At 43.7% G+C, this 17,846-nt stretch overlaps 1 protein-coding gene and 1 pseudogene across 1 annotated transcript; one reads left to right on the forward strand and one right to left on the reverse strand.

Annotated features, from left to right (window-relative positions):
- Window positions 1-593: 593 nt before the first annotated feature.
- Psmd4 (proteasome 26S subunit ubiquitin receptor, non-ATPase 4) lies at window positions 594-14,194 on the forward strand. Its single transcript, XM_076861860.1, has 10 exons — window positions 594-673; window positions 9,580-9,720; window positions 10,471-10,585; window positions 11,281-11,367; window positions 11,580-11,648; window positions 11,812-12,027; window positions 12,412-12,520; window positions 12,668-12,799; window positions 12,882-12,949; window positions 13,904-14,194. Exons 1-10 carry the CDS (start codon window positions 648-650, stop codon window positions 14,072-14,074), a joined length of 1,134 nt encoding a protein of 377 aa, XP_076717975.1. The 5' UTR covers window positions 594-647; the 3' UTR covers window positions 14,075-14,194.
- Window positions 2,834-5,357, reverse strand: LOC143403342 (DNA-binding protein inhibitor ID-2 pseudogene; annotated as a pseudogene).
- Window positions 14,195-17,846: the final 3,652 nt, after the last annotated feature.

The raw sequence follows: 17,846 nt of genomic DNA on the forward strand, positions 1-17,846 counted from the left end.
TAGGAGTGTAGTTCAGTAGTAGAACGCCCCCGGATTCAACTCCCAGTAAAATAAACAAACTTTAAGTAAATTAATAAATAAGAAAGACATTGCTGCGCCTGCGCGGTGGTGTAGTCCCGTCCTTCCTGGTAGTCCGGTAGGTTGAGGGTAGGAGGATTCAAAGTTCAAGGCTAGCCTGGGAAATTTAGCAAGACCCTGTTTCAAAATAAAATTTTAAAAACACAAAAATGCAAAGGTGGGTAGTGGGGTGGCTGGGAGTGTAATTCACTATTGCGTGCCCAGTCCGATCCTCGGTACCGGAAAAAGAAAAAGGTGGGGGAGATGACGCTGGAACTGACATTCCTACCACTTCCAATGTTCCTCCACAGTTTCTCGGAGCTCGGCCAGAGGGGAAACCCACCTGAAAGCTAGCACAGCAGGGAAGGCGTCGGGGAAGCGCTTCTGTTACCTGGGTAACCACCTCCACGCCACCACCCCAGGCATCCCTTCACGTAGCGCCGCCTACAACTCCCAGGACTCAACGCGGCGGATGGGGGCGGGACCAGTGCGTGGAGTCCAGGCGTGTGATTGGTGGTTACCAGAGGGCCAATCAGAGGTGCTGTTGCAAGGCAGTCCCTAGACCGGCCGGGAGGGAGGAAGGTGGCAAGATGGTGTTGGAGAGCACTATGGTTTGGTGAGGAACTACCTTGGGGTCCATGGGGGCGTGACTGGGTCGGGGGTGCGCGCAGCGTCGAGGCCGGCTGGGCCCCGGTGGAGCCGCGGGGCTTGTAGGTCGAGACGCGGCCTTGGGGTCTAGAGAGGAGGAGCCGGGTCGACTCCCTGAGTCATCCCGGGGCCCCAGAGCGGCAGGCCCGGGTATGCCCTCTCGTTCCGAGCCGGGGATCCTGGCGGTCTCGCTTTGTTTCAGCATCATCTGCTCCTTACCAGCCCAGAACTGTCTTAGGCTGCTTCTCCGACTTTGCCCTCCTTTCCTCAAAGTAATGGATATTAGGAAGAGAGATGATGGTGGTAAAGATGTTGGTGATTATTGTTATTAGATGTCCCATTCGTTGGCCTGTGTCGTCTTTAAAGTTACACTTGCAGATTGTTTCCTACGTGGCAGGTATATTACTTCATTTCACTTAAACCTCCCAGCAACACTTCAGAGAAAATATTTCTCCATGTTACAGATGAGGCTCAGCGATTCTAAGTCACACAGCTAGTTAAGCGGTGGCGCCAAGATATCAGACTCAGGACTACACAAAGTTTGTTTTTTTTTTTTTTTTTTTTTAATCCAGTGAGACTCTTCATCGGTCTCAGGAATGGACTGAAGCAGATTAGAAGCTGACAACAAACTTTTGCAGGGTTTCAAGTTCTTTTTTAGGGCTGGGGATATGGTTCAGTGGCAGAGGTCTTGCCTCGCATGTGTGAGGTCCTGGGTTGGATCCCCAGCACCACAGAAGCAAGAATGTTCCTTCTAAATATGAACCTAGAATATAATAAAGAACAGTTACATAAATGTACACAGGTCTCCAGTTAGGAGGAACAGATACCTACGAGATTTCTCCTTTTTTCTGGTGGAAAATTGTGCTACAGCATACTCAGTTAAATTTGAATTTCAGAACCAGGCATGGTAGCACAAGCCTGTAATCCTAGCAACTCAGGAGGCCCAGGCAGGAGGATTCCAAGTTCAAAACCAGCTCAGCAATTTACCTAGACCCTCTCTCAAAATAAATTTTAAAAACTGGAGATGCAGCTCAGTGGTGGAGTATCCTTGGGTTCAATTTCCATTATTCCCCAAAATTGAATTTCAGACAAACAGTAAGTAATTTTTAGTATAAAAGATGTCTATTTGTATGGAGTGGTGGCACAAGACTGTAATCCCAGCAGCTCAGGAGGCTGAGGTAGGAGGTTTGGGAATCATAGCAGGCTCAGCAACTTAGACCTTGTCTCAAAATATAAAATAAAAAGGACTGGGGATGTGATTCAGTGGTTAAATGTCCCTGGGTTCAATCCCTGCGCTGCATCCTCAGCCCTTTATTTTTTAATTTAATTATATATTTTTTTCAGTAAACACACTTGATTTATTTTGTATAAAAGGTAAAGTTTACAACTATTATAAAAACTTAGCATGAATAAATATATCATCACACTTTATGCAGAAATATACATCTCTGCCACTATACAAGAAAACTCTAATTAAAGGAGTTGGGGGGGGGGGCTCACGCGCACGCTCACGCACTCTCTCTCTCTCTCTCTGTATATATACATATACACACAGCATTCAGTAGGCTTGAGTCAAAAAGGTAATTTCTGACCAAAAGACTTCATTTAAGTAAGTGAATACTGAATCCTTCTGGATTTTGAAAAAAGGCAAAGTCTGGAGGCTGGAGTTGTGGCCCAGTGGTAGAGCACTTGCCTAGAATGTGTGAGGCACTGGGTTCACCACATAGAAATAAATGAATAAAATAATGGTTCATCAACATTAAAAAAAAGCAAAGTCTGCTTCGATTGGGCAATTCCTTGTAATTATAATGTTTTCACTCCCCATGGTGGGAATAGTATATAAAGAAAACCTTCCAACTGCAGAAAGGGCATTTAAAAGTCTTTTTCATAGATAACAAATATCACAGTCCAGGACAGAGAACACCGTGGGAAGATGGTCATTCTTAGTTTTCCTTCCATTTGTTTTTCTTTTTAAAAAGGTCTGTTCAATTTGTCCTGGTGAAATGGTTGAAAAATAAGTTCAGCACCTTAAAAGATCCTGTGGATTTGTTGTTGCTGTTGTGCAAAAAGAAAGAAAGAAAGAAAGAAAAAAATAAAAAGGAAAAAAAAAGTCATGACCATCATTTATTCAGCCACAGAGTGCTTTGTTGTCATTTGACAGTAACTCAGAAGGGAATTCAGAAGCCTGCAAGGATGGGATTCTGATGTCCATGTTTAGGGTGGTCAGCGGTGTCCTGGACACCTGGTTCTGTCCTGGTCTCTGGTGGTGCAGGCTAACAATACTGGGGTGTGAGTTTGGGGCGATCTGCAGGTCCAAGATGCAGTCTATGGTGTGCTGCAGGATTTCCATCTTGCTCACCTTGTTTTGGGAGATGCTTGGCCCAGCTCCTTGAGCTTGGAGTAACAGTTGTTTGTGTTGTACAGCAGGCTTATCGGGTCATCCACCAGGGTCTGTTCCAGGAGATGCCCAGGCTGTGGTCTGACAGACTGTTTTTCCTAATGCACCTCACCAGACTGACTGAAGGCTTTTCATGCTGACTGCAGTGGAAGGAAAGACAGGAAGGGAGCAGGGTACCCTGGAGCTCAGGCTGCTGCCTGCCCAGCTGGCTGTGCTCGGCACTAGGATCTGCTCAGAATCTTATTTTTTTTATTTTTGAGGTGGTGTTTCATCAAGTTTCTTATGGCCTCACTAAATTGCTGAGGAGGGACTCAAACTTGTAATCCTCCTGTCTCAGCCTCTTGGGGTGTTGTGATTACAGACTGTACTTGTTTCTTTTTCTTTTTTTTCTTTTTTAAAGGTAGATGGAATCAAGTAGAATACTGTGAACATCAAGCTGAGGAGATTTTTTATTTATTTAAAAAAATTTTTTAGTACTGGGGATTGAACCCACTGAGCCACATCCGCAGTCTACTTTTTTTTCTTTTTATTGGTGGGGGGCCTACTGGGGATTGAACTCAGGGGCACTCAACCACTGCACCACAATCCAGCCCTACTTTCTATTTCATTTAGAGACAGGATCCCATTGAGTTGCTAAGCACCTTGCTTTTGCTGAGGCTGGCTTTGAACTCGCAATCCTTCTGCCTCAGCCTCTTGAACTGCTGGGATTATAGGCATGTGCCACTGTGCCTGCCTGGCTCCCATCCATTTTTAATTCTTATTTAGAGACAGGGTCTCACTAAGTTGCTTAGGGCTTCATTTAGCTGGGATCCTCCTACCTCAACCTCCCTAGTGCTAGGATTACAGGTATGCACCACTGTGCCTGGCTAAATTGAGGTGATTGAACTTTGTCTTGTACCCTTCTATTGAGGACTATTAAGAAAGTTCTGGGGGGCTGGGGATGTGGCTCAAGCACTAGCACGCTTACCTGGCATGTGTGCGGCCCGGGTTCAGTCCTCAGCACCACATACAAACAGACATGTTATGTCCACCGAAAACTAAGAAAAATAAATATTAAAATTCTCTCTCTCTCTCTCTCTCTCTCTCTCTCTTAAAAAAAAAAAAGAAAAGAAATGTGGCAAAATATTTGCCAAAAATTAAAATTAAAAAAAAAAAAAAAGAAAGAAAAAGAAAGTTCTGGGGCTTGAGTTGGGGCTCAGTGGTAGAGCACTTGCCTAGCACATGCAAGGCACTGGGTTTGATCCTCAGCACCACATATAAATAAATTAATTAAATAAAGGTATTGCGTCCATCTACAACTAAAAAAAAAAAACAAAGGAAAAGAAAAAACAAAGGACTGGGGCTGGGGTTGTAGCTCAGTGGTAGAGCATTTGCCTAGCAGGGATGAGGCACTGGGTTCAATCCTCAGCACCACATAAAAATAAAAGTTAAATTCTTAAGAAAGAAAGAAGGAAAGTTCTAAGGGTCATGGGAGCAGACCTGTATACAAAATGGCATTTAAGAATATTGTTCTGTGCCAGGTGTGGTGGCATGTGCCTGTAATCCCAGCAATTTGGGAGGCAGAGGCATGAGGATGCAGATTTGAGACCAGCCTCAGCAGTTTAGTGAGGCTGTAAGGATTAGTGAGATCCTGCCTTAAAGCATAATAAAAGTGTTCAGTAGTTAAGCAACCCTGTGTTCAATTCGTAATCCTTCCCGCCCACCCCAATCCCCCCTCAAAGAAAGAAAGAAAGAAAGAAAGAATATTGTTTTGCCTGTAATCCCAGCAACTCTTGAAGCTAAGGGAGGAGGAACAAAAGTTTGAGACTACAGAGGCAACTTAGTAAAACCCTGTTTCAAAGTAAAAGGCCTAGGGATAGGCATGGTGGGCAGCACACACCTATAATCCCAGTAACTTGGGAGCCTGAGTCAGGAGAACGGCAGGAGACCAACCTGGCAACTAAGCAAAACCTTGTCTCAAAAAAAAAAAAAAAAAAAAAAAGTGTTTCTTACATATCAAGTTTAAGATTGAGAAAACTAAACAATATGTTTCTTAGGAATGCATATATAGGTGGTAAGGCATCTGTTTTTGTCTCCAATAGCCTTCCCCCTACTGGTTCTGGCAAAGTATGAAAACTACTGCGTTCTTCTCCAGAGTCAGTTCTCATGGTCTCTCCTGTCACCATTTTCTCCCTAGCCTTATCCACCTGCTGGTCTTGCCCACAATCCTTAATCTTAGTAGCTCTTCCATCTGGACTATACTCAGAGCCTCCATTGTGTTTTATGTTTGGACTTGGCACTTTTATTGTAAGAGTTTGAGAGGCAGTTACTTCCCTGCTGGGAGAATAATCAGAAACAATGTATCAGGGGAAAAATATAAGGTATGGTCAGTAAAGTTAGACCTTGAGCTTCTTTACATAGTTTGTTTAGAGGTGTGTGGTTGAGTTCCTACTCTGGATTAGTTTTTGTTTTATGCTTGTTAAGTATCAGGCACTTTGCTAAGTACTTTCTGTGTATTTAACCCATATAGCAATCCCACAGGATTGGGTACAATAAAATCCATTTTACAGGTGATGTAATAATCTCAGAGAAATTAAGTAACTTTCTTAGGATTATACAATTATGATCTGAAGAAGTAGAGTGGGAATTTGAACCTGGGCCTGAACACTATCCTACATTCTTTTCTATGCTTATTTTCCAGTAACTCTTAATTATCTCTCTTTACCATTTTTGGTGTGTGTTTATTACTAGACAGTGTATTCTAAAGAAAAAAAAAATTGACCCTAAACCAGTATTTTTCTTGCCAATAGAAATGAAGTATATCATCTAGGGCACTGCTTTCTTCATTAGCACAGATAGAATCATCCACTGTTGGAGCTCGCTTACAGGGACCTAAGGGGTCATCAAGAATTCATCATCATTGGGAGGGGAAGGGATGGGAGTGGGGATAGTAGAGGATAGGAAAGGTAGCAGAATACAACAGTCATTAGTATGGCAATATGTAAAAAACGTGGATGTGTAACCGATGTGATACTGCAATCTGTATACGGGGTAAAAAGGGGAGTTCATAACCCACTTGAATCTAATTTATGAATTATGATATGTCAAGAGCTTTGTAATGTTTTGAACAACCAATTAAAAAAAAAATTCATCATCGGGACTGAGGTAGCTCAACGGTAGAGTGTTTGCCTGGCATGTGTGAGGCCCTGGGTTCAATTCTCAGCACCACATACAAATAAATAAATTAAAATAAAGGTCCATCAATGACTAAAAACATTAAAAAAAAAAAAAGAATTCATCATCTATAGGGACTTATGTAACAACCATTTAACTGCTTTTGATCACTGGAAAACTGGAAATTGTGTTTTGTATTATCTGGATTATTTCCTCTTTTTAATATTTATTTTTTAATTGTAGTTGGATTAATTATCTTTAATTAATTTTTTTTGTGTGGTGCTGAGAATGGAACCCAGGGCCTTGTCTGTGCTAGGCGTGCACTCTACTGCTGAGCCACAATCCCAGCCCTCTTTCCTCTTTTTTTTTTTTTTTTTTTTTAATATTTATTATTTAGTTTTCGGCAGACACAACATCTTTGTATGTGGTGCTGAGGATCGAACCCGGGCCGCACGCATGCCAGGCGAGCGCGCTACCACTTGAGCCACATCCCCAGCCCTTCTTTCCTCTTTTTTAAAGAAATTTATTATTTCTATTTTGCAGTATTGGGGATTGAACCCAGGTACACTTTATCATGGAACTATATCCCCAGCCCTTTTTTATTTTGAGACTGGGTCTTGCTAAGTTGCCAAGGCTGGCTTTGAATTTGTGATCCTCCTGCCTCAGCCACTTGAGTAGCTAGTATTATAGGTGGGCACCAGCATACCAGACTGAATTCTTTTAGATTGTCAAAATTCATAGGGATAGGACTGGGGCTCAGTGGTAAAGTGCCTGCCTCGCATGTCTGAGGCACTGGGTTTGATCCTCAGCACCACATAAAAATAAATAAAGATAACTGTATGTTCTTCTACAACTAAAAAAAAAAAAAAAAAAAAAAAATTATAGCGATAGAAGTGTTGAGATCCAAAATCAATGAAACCTAATTTTTGCCGTTCAGTCTAACTTCCAAAGCTATTAAACATTTAACCACAATGATTACATTGTGCCTAGTATGTGCTAATTTGTAAGTACTTTAATTTTTTTTTTCCTGGTAACACCTTTTTAATAGGTCAGAGTAACTGTAGAGTTTATTATGTTCTTCCTGAGAATAATTTATATCCTCCAACAAAGTAAAGGGAAAGTTATATTCTTCAAAATGATCTAAGACAATGATGGCATAAAAACTGGATAGCTAGACAATCAAACCTCTGTGTTCTACTTAATTCTCTCTGGGGAAGAGTGACACATGAAGGGTCAGTCAGCTCCAATGGCTGTGAAAGAGTCAACATGGCTCCAATCTTTCTTCATAAATTACATAAAAATGGAAATGGGTAGTTCTGGAACTTATCACTGAGATTTGGAAGTGCTCATACAAAGCGTTTCTGCTTCTAAGAGAAATTGCACTGCTACAGACAACTGGCACATTACCTTGGTGAGAAGTCTTAGCTGTGCTCTACAGCTAGCTCCCAGCCTACTGCTTTGATATTCATGTGAAAGTAAAAAGCAGGAGAGCTATGCACGGTGGTGCAAGCCTATAATTCCAGCAGCTCAGGAGACTGAGACAGAAGGATCACAAGTTCAAGGCCAGCCTCAGCAGTTTAGCAAGGACCTAAACAACTTGGTGAAATTTTCTCAAAACATACATACATACATGCATACATACATAAAAGGGCCAGTTGCTGGAATTGTGGCTCAGAGATAGAGTACTTGCCTAGCACATGTGAGGCACGGGGTTTGATCTTCAGCACTACATAAAGTTATTATTTTTTTTTTTTAGAGAGAGAGAATTTTTTTAATATTTATTTTTTAGTTTTCGGTGGACACAACATCTTTATTTTTATTTTTATGTGGTGCTGAGGATCGAACCCAGCGCCCCGCGCACATGCCAGGCGAGCGCGTTACCGCTTGAGCCACATCCCCAGCCCCATAAAGTTATTTTTAAAAGGGGAGGCGGGGGTGCCAGGGATGTAGCATAGTAGTGAATTGCCCCCTGGGTTATATCCCTAGTACAAAAAAAAAAAAAAGGGAGAGACAGGATGCTATTTTTTTCCCTGAGAAAACTCAAGTTTTCAATGTAACTTTTATATTCTTTTTTTGTAAATGGGATTAGCATATTGCAATAAAGGGGTGCTCTACCAAAAACCCCAGTCTGGATAATAATCCTTAGCCTTCTGGATCTCCCAGGATTCTTCACCACACTCCTCTTTGAATATGTAGTGAAGCTAGGTCAGGAATGAACATAGTTCCCAGGCCATTAAAACATCCTACTGTAGGGCTGGGATTGTGGCTCAGTTGTAGAGCGCTTGCCTAGCATGTGTGAAGCACAGAGTTTGATTCTCGGCACCACATGTAGATAAATAAAATAAAGGTCCATTGGCAACTTAAAAAAAAAAAAATTGCTCTTCATGTTTTATTTGGTTGGTTGGTTGGTTGGTTTGGTTGGTACTGGAGATTGAACCAGGGGCACTCAACCACTGATCCACATCCCCAGCCCTATTTAGAGACAGGATCTCACTGAGTTGCTTAGCCCCTCCCCATTGCTGAGGCTGGCTTTGAACTCTTTTTTTTTTTTTTTTTTTTCCTTTTTTCTTTTTGTGGTGCTGGGGTTTGAACCCAGGGCCTTGTGCATGCGAAGCAAGCACTCTACCAACTGAGCTATATCCCCAGCCCCTGGCTTTAAACTCTTGATTCTCCTGCCCCCAGTCTCCCCAGCCGCTGGTATTATAGTTGTGCGCCACTGCACCCAGATTTTAAAAGCTTAATGAACAAATTTCAAAATAACGCATTTTGAACCTCAGACTTTTCTGAATATCATTATTTAAAAAAATAAACAAAACAGCAAAAATGAACCCGACTCAAGATATGGTTAAACTTATTTGAAAGAGGTTTTCAACTAGCTGTCATTCAGCTGGAGCTGTATGTGCTGGTGACCAAGGACATGGAATAGTTCCTGGCTGCTGGTGGAAGTCTGGATTAAAAGTTTTCTTCATTTCCTATATTTTGAGTACACCCTTTATGATAGATTTTAAATCACCTATGACAAAGCTTAATAACACTGGTACATAAGGAGATTGCAGCCTTTGATGCTCATCAGAATTGTGGAATGTTAAAAAAATTTTCCTCCTCTGGTCATTTTGAGTCAGTCAGTCTATGATAAGACTTGGTCATATATATACTATATTTTTTAAAAAATTTATAATTCTGTATTTCACCAAGGCTGAGATCCACTGCCATAACACAGTGTATCTCACATGAAAGGTGCTGAAGGGAGCCCCAGAACTGAAGAGAATGTTTCAGAAAGATCCTAAAATACTTCTTTCTCCTCCTTCACCCCAATCTGACAGTGTGGACAACAGTGAGTATATGCGGAATGGAGACTTCTTACCCACCCGGCTACAGGCCCAACAGGATGCTGTCAACATAGTATGTCACTCGAAGACCCGAAGCAACCCTGAGAACAACGTGGGCCTCATCACACTGGCCAAGTATGTGAGACAGGAGGAGGGACTTGATAGATGGGTGGCTTTTCTTCCCATGTTACAGTGTTGCATGTCATATCTGAGATGACTGCCCTTTCATGGATTCCCTTAGGCTACTTTTGCCCATTACCGTCTTCAACTGTGTTCTTCACTATTCAGTATAAATGCCAGTAGTAACTCCTTTTTGATAATTTAAATTATTTGATATAAAGTCAGGCTGGGGTTATTGCTTAGTGGTAGAGCATTTGCCTAGCATTTGTGAGGCCCTGGGTTCAATCTTCAGCGCTTCAAAAGGGGGGGGGGGATAAAATAAATGAAAAATTATTTGGTGATCAGAGCTCCTGGGCATACATCATCACACGTTCTGTTATCCCAAAAATGATTTGTTTCAGGACTGGTAATTATCAAATGAATAACTTTCCATTTCAGTATACATACTCTTAGCTGAAAAGTGAGTCTAGAAATGGAGAGGGTGGTAAGATACAAAGTAGCATGTAATTTTTGTGGCATATTTTCAAGGCCCTGAGAGCAAAATAAGATGAGAAGAGTTAGGGTAAAACATTGGGAGACAAAGGACAGATTCTTTCAAACCAACCTGTGTATTTTTGTGCTTGGTGTCTATTAAATATTAGTTTGATTTGGAAGAATAGAGATTGTAGTTATTATCGAGGTTTTTAAAGAAAAGATGAGTTATAAACAAGTTAGGATCTCCTTGTGCTTACCTGAACTCACTAAGATGCTCTTCCCCACATCCAGTGACTGTGAAGTGCTGACCACACTCACCCCTGACACCGGCCGCATCCTCTCCAAGCTCCACACCGTTCAACCCAAGGGCAAGATCACCTTCTGCACTGGCATCCGCGTAGCCCATGTGAGTCCTACTGGGTCCCTTTGGTTTTCCCTTCCTGCTTGGTTTTTTTTTTTTTTTTTTTAAAGAGAGTGAGAGAGGGGGCAGAGAGAGAGAGAGAGAGAGAATTTTTTTTTTTTTAATATTTATTTTTTAGTTGTTGGCGGATACAACATCTTTGCTTGTACGTGGTGCTGAGAATCAAACCCGGGCCGCACGCATGCCAGGCGAGCGCGCTACCACTTGAGCCACATCCCCAGCCCCTCCTGCTTGGGTTTTGCCTTCAACATCACTCATTCCCCCTCTGGAATTTTCTTTTTTTTTTTAGTTGTAGATGGGCACAATACCTTTATTTATTTTTGTGTGGTGCTGAGAACTGAACCCAGTGTTCTAGGCAAGTGCTCTGCCACTGAGCTACAATCCCAGACCTTCTCTGGAATCTTGAACAATAGCCAGAGTAAGGGGGGAGGGAAAGGATATGGTGGGATGAATCCCAGAATCAACGAGCATTATGAAGGGAACGATCCCTCCAATTGAGAATTAATTCCCCCTCCTCTTTTTTATCCCCAGAAATGCACAGCAAGGTGGGAGAGGTTAGATCTTGTGTGAGCACAATGATAGATATGAAGTACATAGGAGCTGTGAAGAAGAAAAAGAATAGAGGGAAGAGCGAGGGAGTTTCGTTGGTTGACTCTAAGGACTTTCTCTTCCTTTGCTAGCTGGCTCTGAAGCACCGACAGGGCAAGAATCACAAGATGCGGATCATTGCTTTTGTGGGGAGCCCCGTAGAAGATAACGAGAAGGATGTGAGTCCTAGAGATAGAGCATTTGGGCAGCCTGTTTGGGAATGAGGTCTTTTAGTGCTCAGTGCAGAGGCACTGAGCTTATTGTTTGGGGGAAGGTAAATATGCAGGATTCTGTTTCTGTTGGGGGGCCTTGGGTAAGTCAGTGATTATGAGGCAAGTCTTTTTCCTCTCAAAAGAAATTGATTTCTTGATTTTTCTCCCTTTCTTCCTAGTTGGTTAAACTGGCTAAACGCCTCAAGAAAGAGAAAGTGAATGTTGACATTATCAATTTTGGGGAAGAGGTGAGCTGGAACTAGGGGTGGGGCATTGACTTGATTTGGTTATGTTCAGGCCAGATTTTACCCAGAGAACAGTCCAGAATGGGAGGGGAGCTATGGACAAGAGATGTGGTGACAGAGGAGGAGGAGCAGGGTGTGAAGGAGAGTGTCACATGTTTTCCTACAGGAGGTGAACACAGAAAAGCTGACGGCCTTTGTAAACACATTGAATGGCAAAGATGGAACTGGTTCTCATCTGGTGACAGTGCCTCCTGGGCCCAGCTTGGCTGATGCTCTCATCAGTTCTCCGATTCTGGCTGGTGAAGGTGGTGCCATGCTGGGACTTGGTGCCAGTGACTTTGAATTTGGAGTGGATCCCAGTGCTGATCCTGAGCTGGCCCTGGTAAGTAAATGTTGACCCAAAGTATAGCCTGGGGGTTTTTCCTTTATTCTCCTTTACTGATTTATATAATAGGGCTTGGCAGTCCTAAGCATTCCCATAACCCTTGTTTTCCAAGACCCCCTTTTTATTCTCTCTTTCCTATAACTCTGTGTCTTATCTGTAGGACACCAACATCAGATTTCATCTCATTCAGTCTCCTAATTAAACCCCATGCTTTCCCCAGGTCCTTCCTTTTTCCCCATACCAGTTCTTACCCCTCCGGCTCTTTCCCATAAGACAAACCGCAAGCTACTCTTTCAGCTGCTCTTTAGGCTCCTTTCCTGCATCCTCGGCTGACTTTAAACGAGGCTGCAGGACATCTGATCGTGCCTTTCCCATTGGCAGGCTCTTCGTGTTTCCATGGAAGAGCAGCGGCAAAGGCAGGAGGAAGAGGCACGGCGGGCGGCAGCAGCCTCTGCTGCTGAGGCTGGGATTGCTGCGGCTGGGACCGAAGGTAAGTGAGGTGGAATCTGAAGCCTGACTGCAGGAGAGTGTCTGGGAGGGAGGGGAATCTGCGAAAGGAATGTGCTGATGGAATGGCTGATGTGGGCTGTGTGGAACTGACACTAGTTCCATCCGAACCTTTTCTTCCTTTTCTCAGACTCAGATGATGCTCTGCTGAAGATGACCATCAGTCAGCAGGAATTTGGCCGCACGGGACTCCCTGATCTAAGCAGTATGACTGAGGAAGAGCAGATTGCTTATGCCATGCAGATGTCCCTGCAGGGAGCAGGTAAGCCAGGGCAGGGTGATGGTGCATGGGCAGTGGGTTGGATAGGGAAATGGAACTGATCAGACTGCCTTCCTTTTCTCAGAGTTTGGCCAGGCAGAATCAGCTGACCTCGATGCCAACTCAGCCATGGATACATCTGAGCCAGCCAAGGTGAGGGCAGCAATACCTCCTGCCCCCGTCAGGAATAAATTCCTCTTGCAGTCAGATCTTCACTTCTCTTGGCCCAAGGCCATTCCTCCCTCAGGGTTTCATAAATGAGTCCTTTGAAGAGCAGAAGGAAACACATAGATATGGATTTTTTTTTCCCTTTGGTACCGGGGATTGAATGAACTCAGGGGGACTCAACCATTTCCAGTCCTGTTTTGAATTTTATTTGTAGACAGGGACTCACTGAATTGCTTAGCAGCTCACAGTTCCTGAGGCTGGCTTTGAACTCACGGTCCTCTTGCTTCAGCCTCCCAAGCTGCTGAGATTATAGGCGTGTGCCATCACACTGGTGGATATGGATTTCTTGTTTGTAAACCTTGCTTAAGGCAACAGAATGCTATTCGTCTAGGTTGGAGAAATGTCCAACTATTCTCAAATTCCTTGCTGGTGGGAAATTTTTAACTATCCTATAGAATCCCAGTTCTATAGGATATCACCCCCTCCCAGAGTGAAAAAAGAAAAAGAAAAGAAAAAGAGGAAAAAGAAAAAGCAGTTCTGGGCATCTTATAACAGGGAACCTGCATGTGATGAGTGTTTTTACCTCCTGATTAGCAAAGTTCTCAAGCTTCTCCTGTTTTTTGCCAGTAACAAGTTTGAATTCATACCATCTAGGGGAGGACTGGTGATGTGGCTCTCTTTACCTAGCCTAGCATGCAGGAGCCTGTGGGTTCCACCTGCACACCATGGGGTTGGGGAGGACATGGCAGAGTACGTGACATCTGGGGCGTTGTATCTTACTGAGTCTCCTTCCTTCCCTTAGCTAGAGGTGCTCCTCAGCCCCTGCCCCTAGTCAAGAGAAGAGCACGCCTGAAGCAGCAGTGTGCTCCTGTCCCTTATACCTGCTTGCTCCCTGTTAGCCCACACACTGCATGAGCTAACAATGCCTTTTTTTTTCAGGAGGAGGATGATTATGACGTGATGCAGGACCCTGAGTTCCTTCAGAGTGTCCTAGAGAACCTTCCAGGTGTGGATCCTAATAATGAAGCCATTCGAAATGCCATGGGCTCTTTGGCCTCCCAGGCCACCAAGGATGGCAAGAAAGACAAGAAGGAGGAGGATAAGAAGTGAGACTGAGGGAAAGGGTGGCTAGCCTGCCCAGGGGACTGTATAGGGTAGGGTGGGATATAGAGTTAGATATGTTATCTGTAACAATTACAACCTAAATAAAGCTTGGCAAATTTTTTCCTTTTTTGCTTCAAGTAGTGATAGCTTAGCACTTGGGAAAGAAGGAGCTGAGGGGAAGGAGCCTGAGGAACTACTTCCATTTGAGCTCTCTGTACTCACTCCCTATCCTGACACCTTCCTCCCATCTCTTCCCTGTCACTTCTGCTGGCTCTACTGCTCTGGGGCTGTTTTGCTTTGTCATTAAGAGAAGTTTGTTAAGAGCCCTCTTTATGTTAGGAATCAGGGCCCAAGAGGCAAATAGAAAACTATAATGGCTCTAGGGCAGCCCAGCTGTGACTTCTGGGCACCCTCCTAGAGGTGACCATAGGTCCTCTAAAAGGGTGAAAAGTTTATCATCAGATGAAGAAGAGAGAGAGATGATTCCAGTCCACAGGAGCAGTGTGTGCTGACAGCATGTGGAGGCACAGTTGAGGAACTGAGGAGCTCAGAAACTGGCTGGCAGTTGGCCCAGGGCACCAAGGAGCAGGAATCATTTAGGCCTGACTTTAACAGTTAAGTCTGTGAAGCCAAAGGATAAAACATATGTCTTCATGAAGTGCTTAATTCAGAAGAAGATTTCTTTGTCCTTATGATCACCGAACACATGGAAAGAACCAGAAGACTGAGACACAGGTCCCAGCTCTGCCAGAACATGACTTTGCTTAGGGTACTACATTCAAGCCCAGGAAAGCTGAATCGACTAATACTTTTTTTTTTAAGGTTTTATTTTTTATATCTTTATTTTGTTTATTTATTTTTATGTGATGCTGAGGATCGAACCCAGGTGCTAGATGAGAGCTGTACCGCTGAGCCATAATCCCAGCCCTCGACTTGTTGAGAGCCACAGCCGAAGGGGCCCCAGCAAACTTCCAGCTGCCGCAGTCTGGCTGGGCACAATTCAGGAGCCACTTGTCAAAAGAAACGAACTTTATTTTTAGAACCACACACACGCCAAACCAAACAGCTCCTCAGGAAAACCTTCAGAGCCCAACTGCCACCACCGGCTTCCCACAAGCCTCTCAACCTCCCCACTCCTCTTGCTCTTGAGGCCGATTGGCTGGGTTGCATGGGCAGAGCCAAAAAAGTCCCCCAGTGAGCAGCTCCATGATCTGAAAGGGCGGGGAAACAGCCCAATGAGCATCACCACAGAGGAGCCAATCAGTTGGCAGCTAGAAGTTGCTGGGGCCGCTGTGAGCCAATCATCAGCTGGCAGCTGGAAGTTTGCTGGAGCCCCTTCGGCTGTGGCTCTCAACATTGACTAATATTTTTATGACCAGTATCATAAAGTTCTAAGTGAAATGGGGCATTTCTTGCCTCTGTACTCATTGGGATTATTATCAGTTTACAAGTAACATTTAATTTAAAAAATACTAATCTCCCAAAAAGTTGGCCTTGATGAAGCAATAAAACTATATAGCCAGGCATGGTGGCATCTAATCCCAGTTACTCCGAAAGCTGAGGCAGGAGGGTCACAAGTTTAAGGCCAGCCTCAGCAATTTAGTGAGGCCCTGAGTAACTTAGTGAGACCCTGTCTCAAAAAGAAGGGCTGAGGGTGTTGTTCAGTGGTTAAGTACCCCTGGGTTTACTCCTGGTATCAAAAACAAAAAATTGTATTCTCTTTTTGGAATGCTGGGTGCTGGATATTGAACCCAGGACCTTATGTATGATAGGCAAGTACTCTACCACTGAGTTATCCCCTCAACCACCCTTTCTCCCAATCACATTTTTGTGGGGAAGACTAGGGATTGAATCCAGTGGCACTTTACCATTAAGCTACATCTCCAGCCCTTTTTATTTATTATTTTGAGACTGGATCTCACTAAGTTGCTTAAGGCCTCCCTAAGTTGCTGAGGCTGGAATTGAACTTACAGTCCTCCTGCCTCAGCCACTGGAGTAGCTAGAATTACAGGCATGCACCACTGTGTCCGTTTCAGAACACATAAGGACTGTTAATGTTTTGAGTCTTTATAGGTTTCAAGTCTGATTATTTTGTTCGTTTTTGACTCTACTCCTCACCTCTTGGGTAGAATGGAAAATCTTCAAACTTATGTCAGTTACCTCATATTCTGGTTTCCTGGTTTTCAAATTAAATCTCATTTGTGTTAGTCTCTCTCCCTGTGATTTTGTACTCTCATTTTGGTGTGGTTTCTCAGGGGAGCAGAGAGAAATGTGTGTGGTCAGTCAACCAGAAGCTCCTATTTCCTTAGGTCTCAATTACCTTATTTCTCTGTCTCAGCAAGTGGTTGTGAAAATTAAACGTGGTAGTGTATGTGTAACTGAAGGTCAAAGGAGATTTTTCCTGTTGTTTACGTTGATAGGGTTCATTGGACACACAAGTGAGCACAGTTAAAGATTTGTGGCCTCTTATCATCCTCAGCCTACATAAGGTCAATTTTTTTTCAGTACTGGAGATTGAACCCAGGGCCTTGCATGTGCCAGACAAGGCTCCACTACTGAGCTGCATACATCCCAGCCTTTTTTATTCTGAAACAGGGTTTCGTTAAGTTGTCCAGGCTGGCCTTAAACTTGCAATGGGGGCTGGGGCTGTAGGGCTCAGTGGTAGAGTGCTGAGCATGTGTGAGGCACTGGGTTCAATCCTCAGCACTGCATAAAAATAAATAAAATAGGTCCATTGACAAAAAAAAAAACCACCAATGAAGTGGACCATCACTCCCAGCAAGATTAGAAATTTGACAAAAGGCCAAGCATAGTGGCACATGCCTGTAATCCTTACTACTTGGGAGGCTGAGTCAGATGGATCCTTTGGATCTAAGAAAAGAACAACCTGGACATAGGGCATGGCAGCAAATGCCCATAATCCCAGTGATTTAGGAATCAGAGGCAGGAAGATTGCAAGTTCAAGACCAGCCTCAGCAATTTAGCAAGGCCCTAAGAAACAGTGAGACAAAGTCTCACAAAATAAAAAGGAGGACTGGGATTGTGACTCAGTGGTAGAGCACTTGCCTAGCACGGGTGACAAACTGGGTTCAATCCTCAATACCACATAAAAAATAAAGATATGTGGGCTGGGGATACAGGTCAGTTGGTAGAGTGCTTGCCTTGCATGGACAAGACCCTGGGTTCAATCCCCAGTTCCACAAAAGAAATAAAGGTATTGTGTCCAAAAAAATAAAATAAAAAGGACTTTGGGGTTGTGGTTTGGTGGTAAAGCACCTCTGGATTCAATCCCCAGTACCGGAAAACAAACAAACAAACAAAAAAAACCCCGCCTGGGTTATATAGTGAGACCTGTTCTTAAAAATATTGACAAGGAAATGAAGAGAGTCATGGAGAGACGATGATCTGTTTTGGAGTGCTGTTACTCTCCCTCCCTCATTCTTTGGGACGGGAGCAGAGACCACAGGCCAAGTTAGAAGAATACAGACAGGGAATGCCTGCAAGAAACAGGTAGGTGTCTTACGCCTTGAATGGATGTTTCCTGGTGGTAGAATTTTTGTCCCACACATACTCACACATATTGGCAGAGAGTATGTGTGAAGCACTGAGAAAGAACTTGACAAGAATTCACTGGCATTAGGGGAGGGTATACGAACACAGAACACAGATTATGTGCCGGCAGCTGACTGGAGCAGGACTGGGAACGTCAGTGCTGTGGGATTCCTGCGTTTCCAGGATCTGCAGGTAAGTATGTGGGAGTTTCCCATGGACTGAGGAT

This window comes from Callospermophilus lateralis, chromosome 7 (genome assembly GCF_048772815.1).
Source record: "Callospermophilus lateralis isolate mCalLat2 chromosome 7, mCalLat2.hap1, whole genome shotgun sequence".
Classification (NCBI taxonomy): domain Eukaryota; kingdom Metazoa; phylum Chordata; class Mammalia; order Rodentia; family Sciuridae; genus Callospermophilus; species Callospermophilus lateralis.

Bases quoted from the DNA above. Each gene is read 5' to 3' on its own strand.
- Psmd4 (XM_076861860.1), top strand. From the start codon at position 648: ATGGTGTTGGAGAGCACTATGGTTTG. The intron at 9,721-10,470 runs GTATGTGAGACA...CCCCACATCCAG, and splicing joins GGCCTCATCACACTGGCCAA to TGACTGTGAAGTGCTGACCA. The intron at 12,950-13,903 runs GTGAGGGCAGCA...TTTTTTTTTCAG, and splicing joins ATACATCTGAGCCAGCCAAG to GAGGAGGATGATTATGACGT.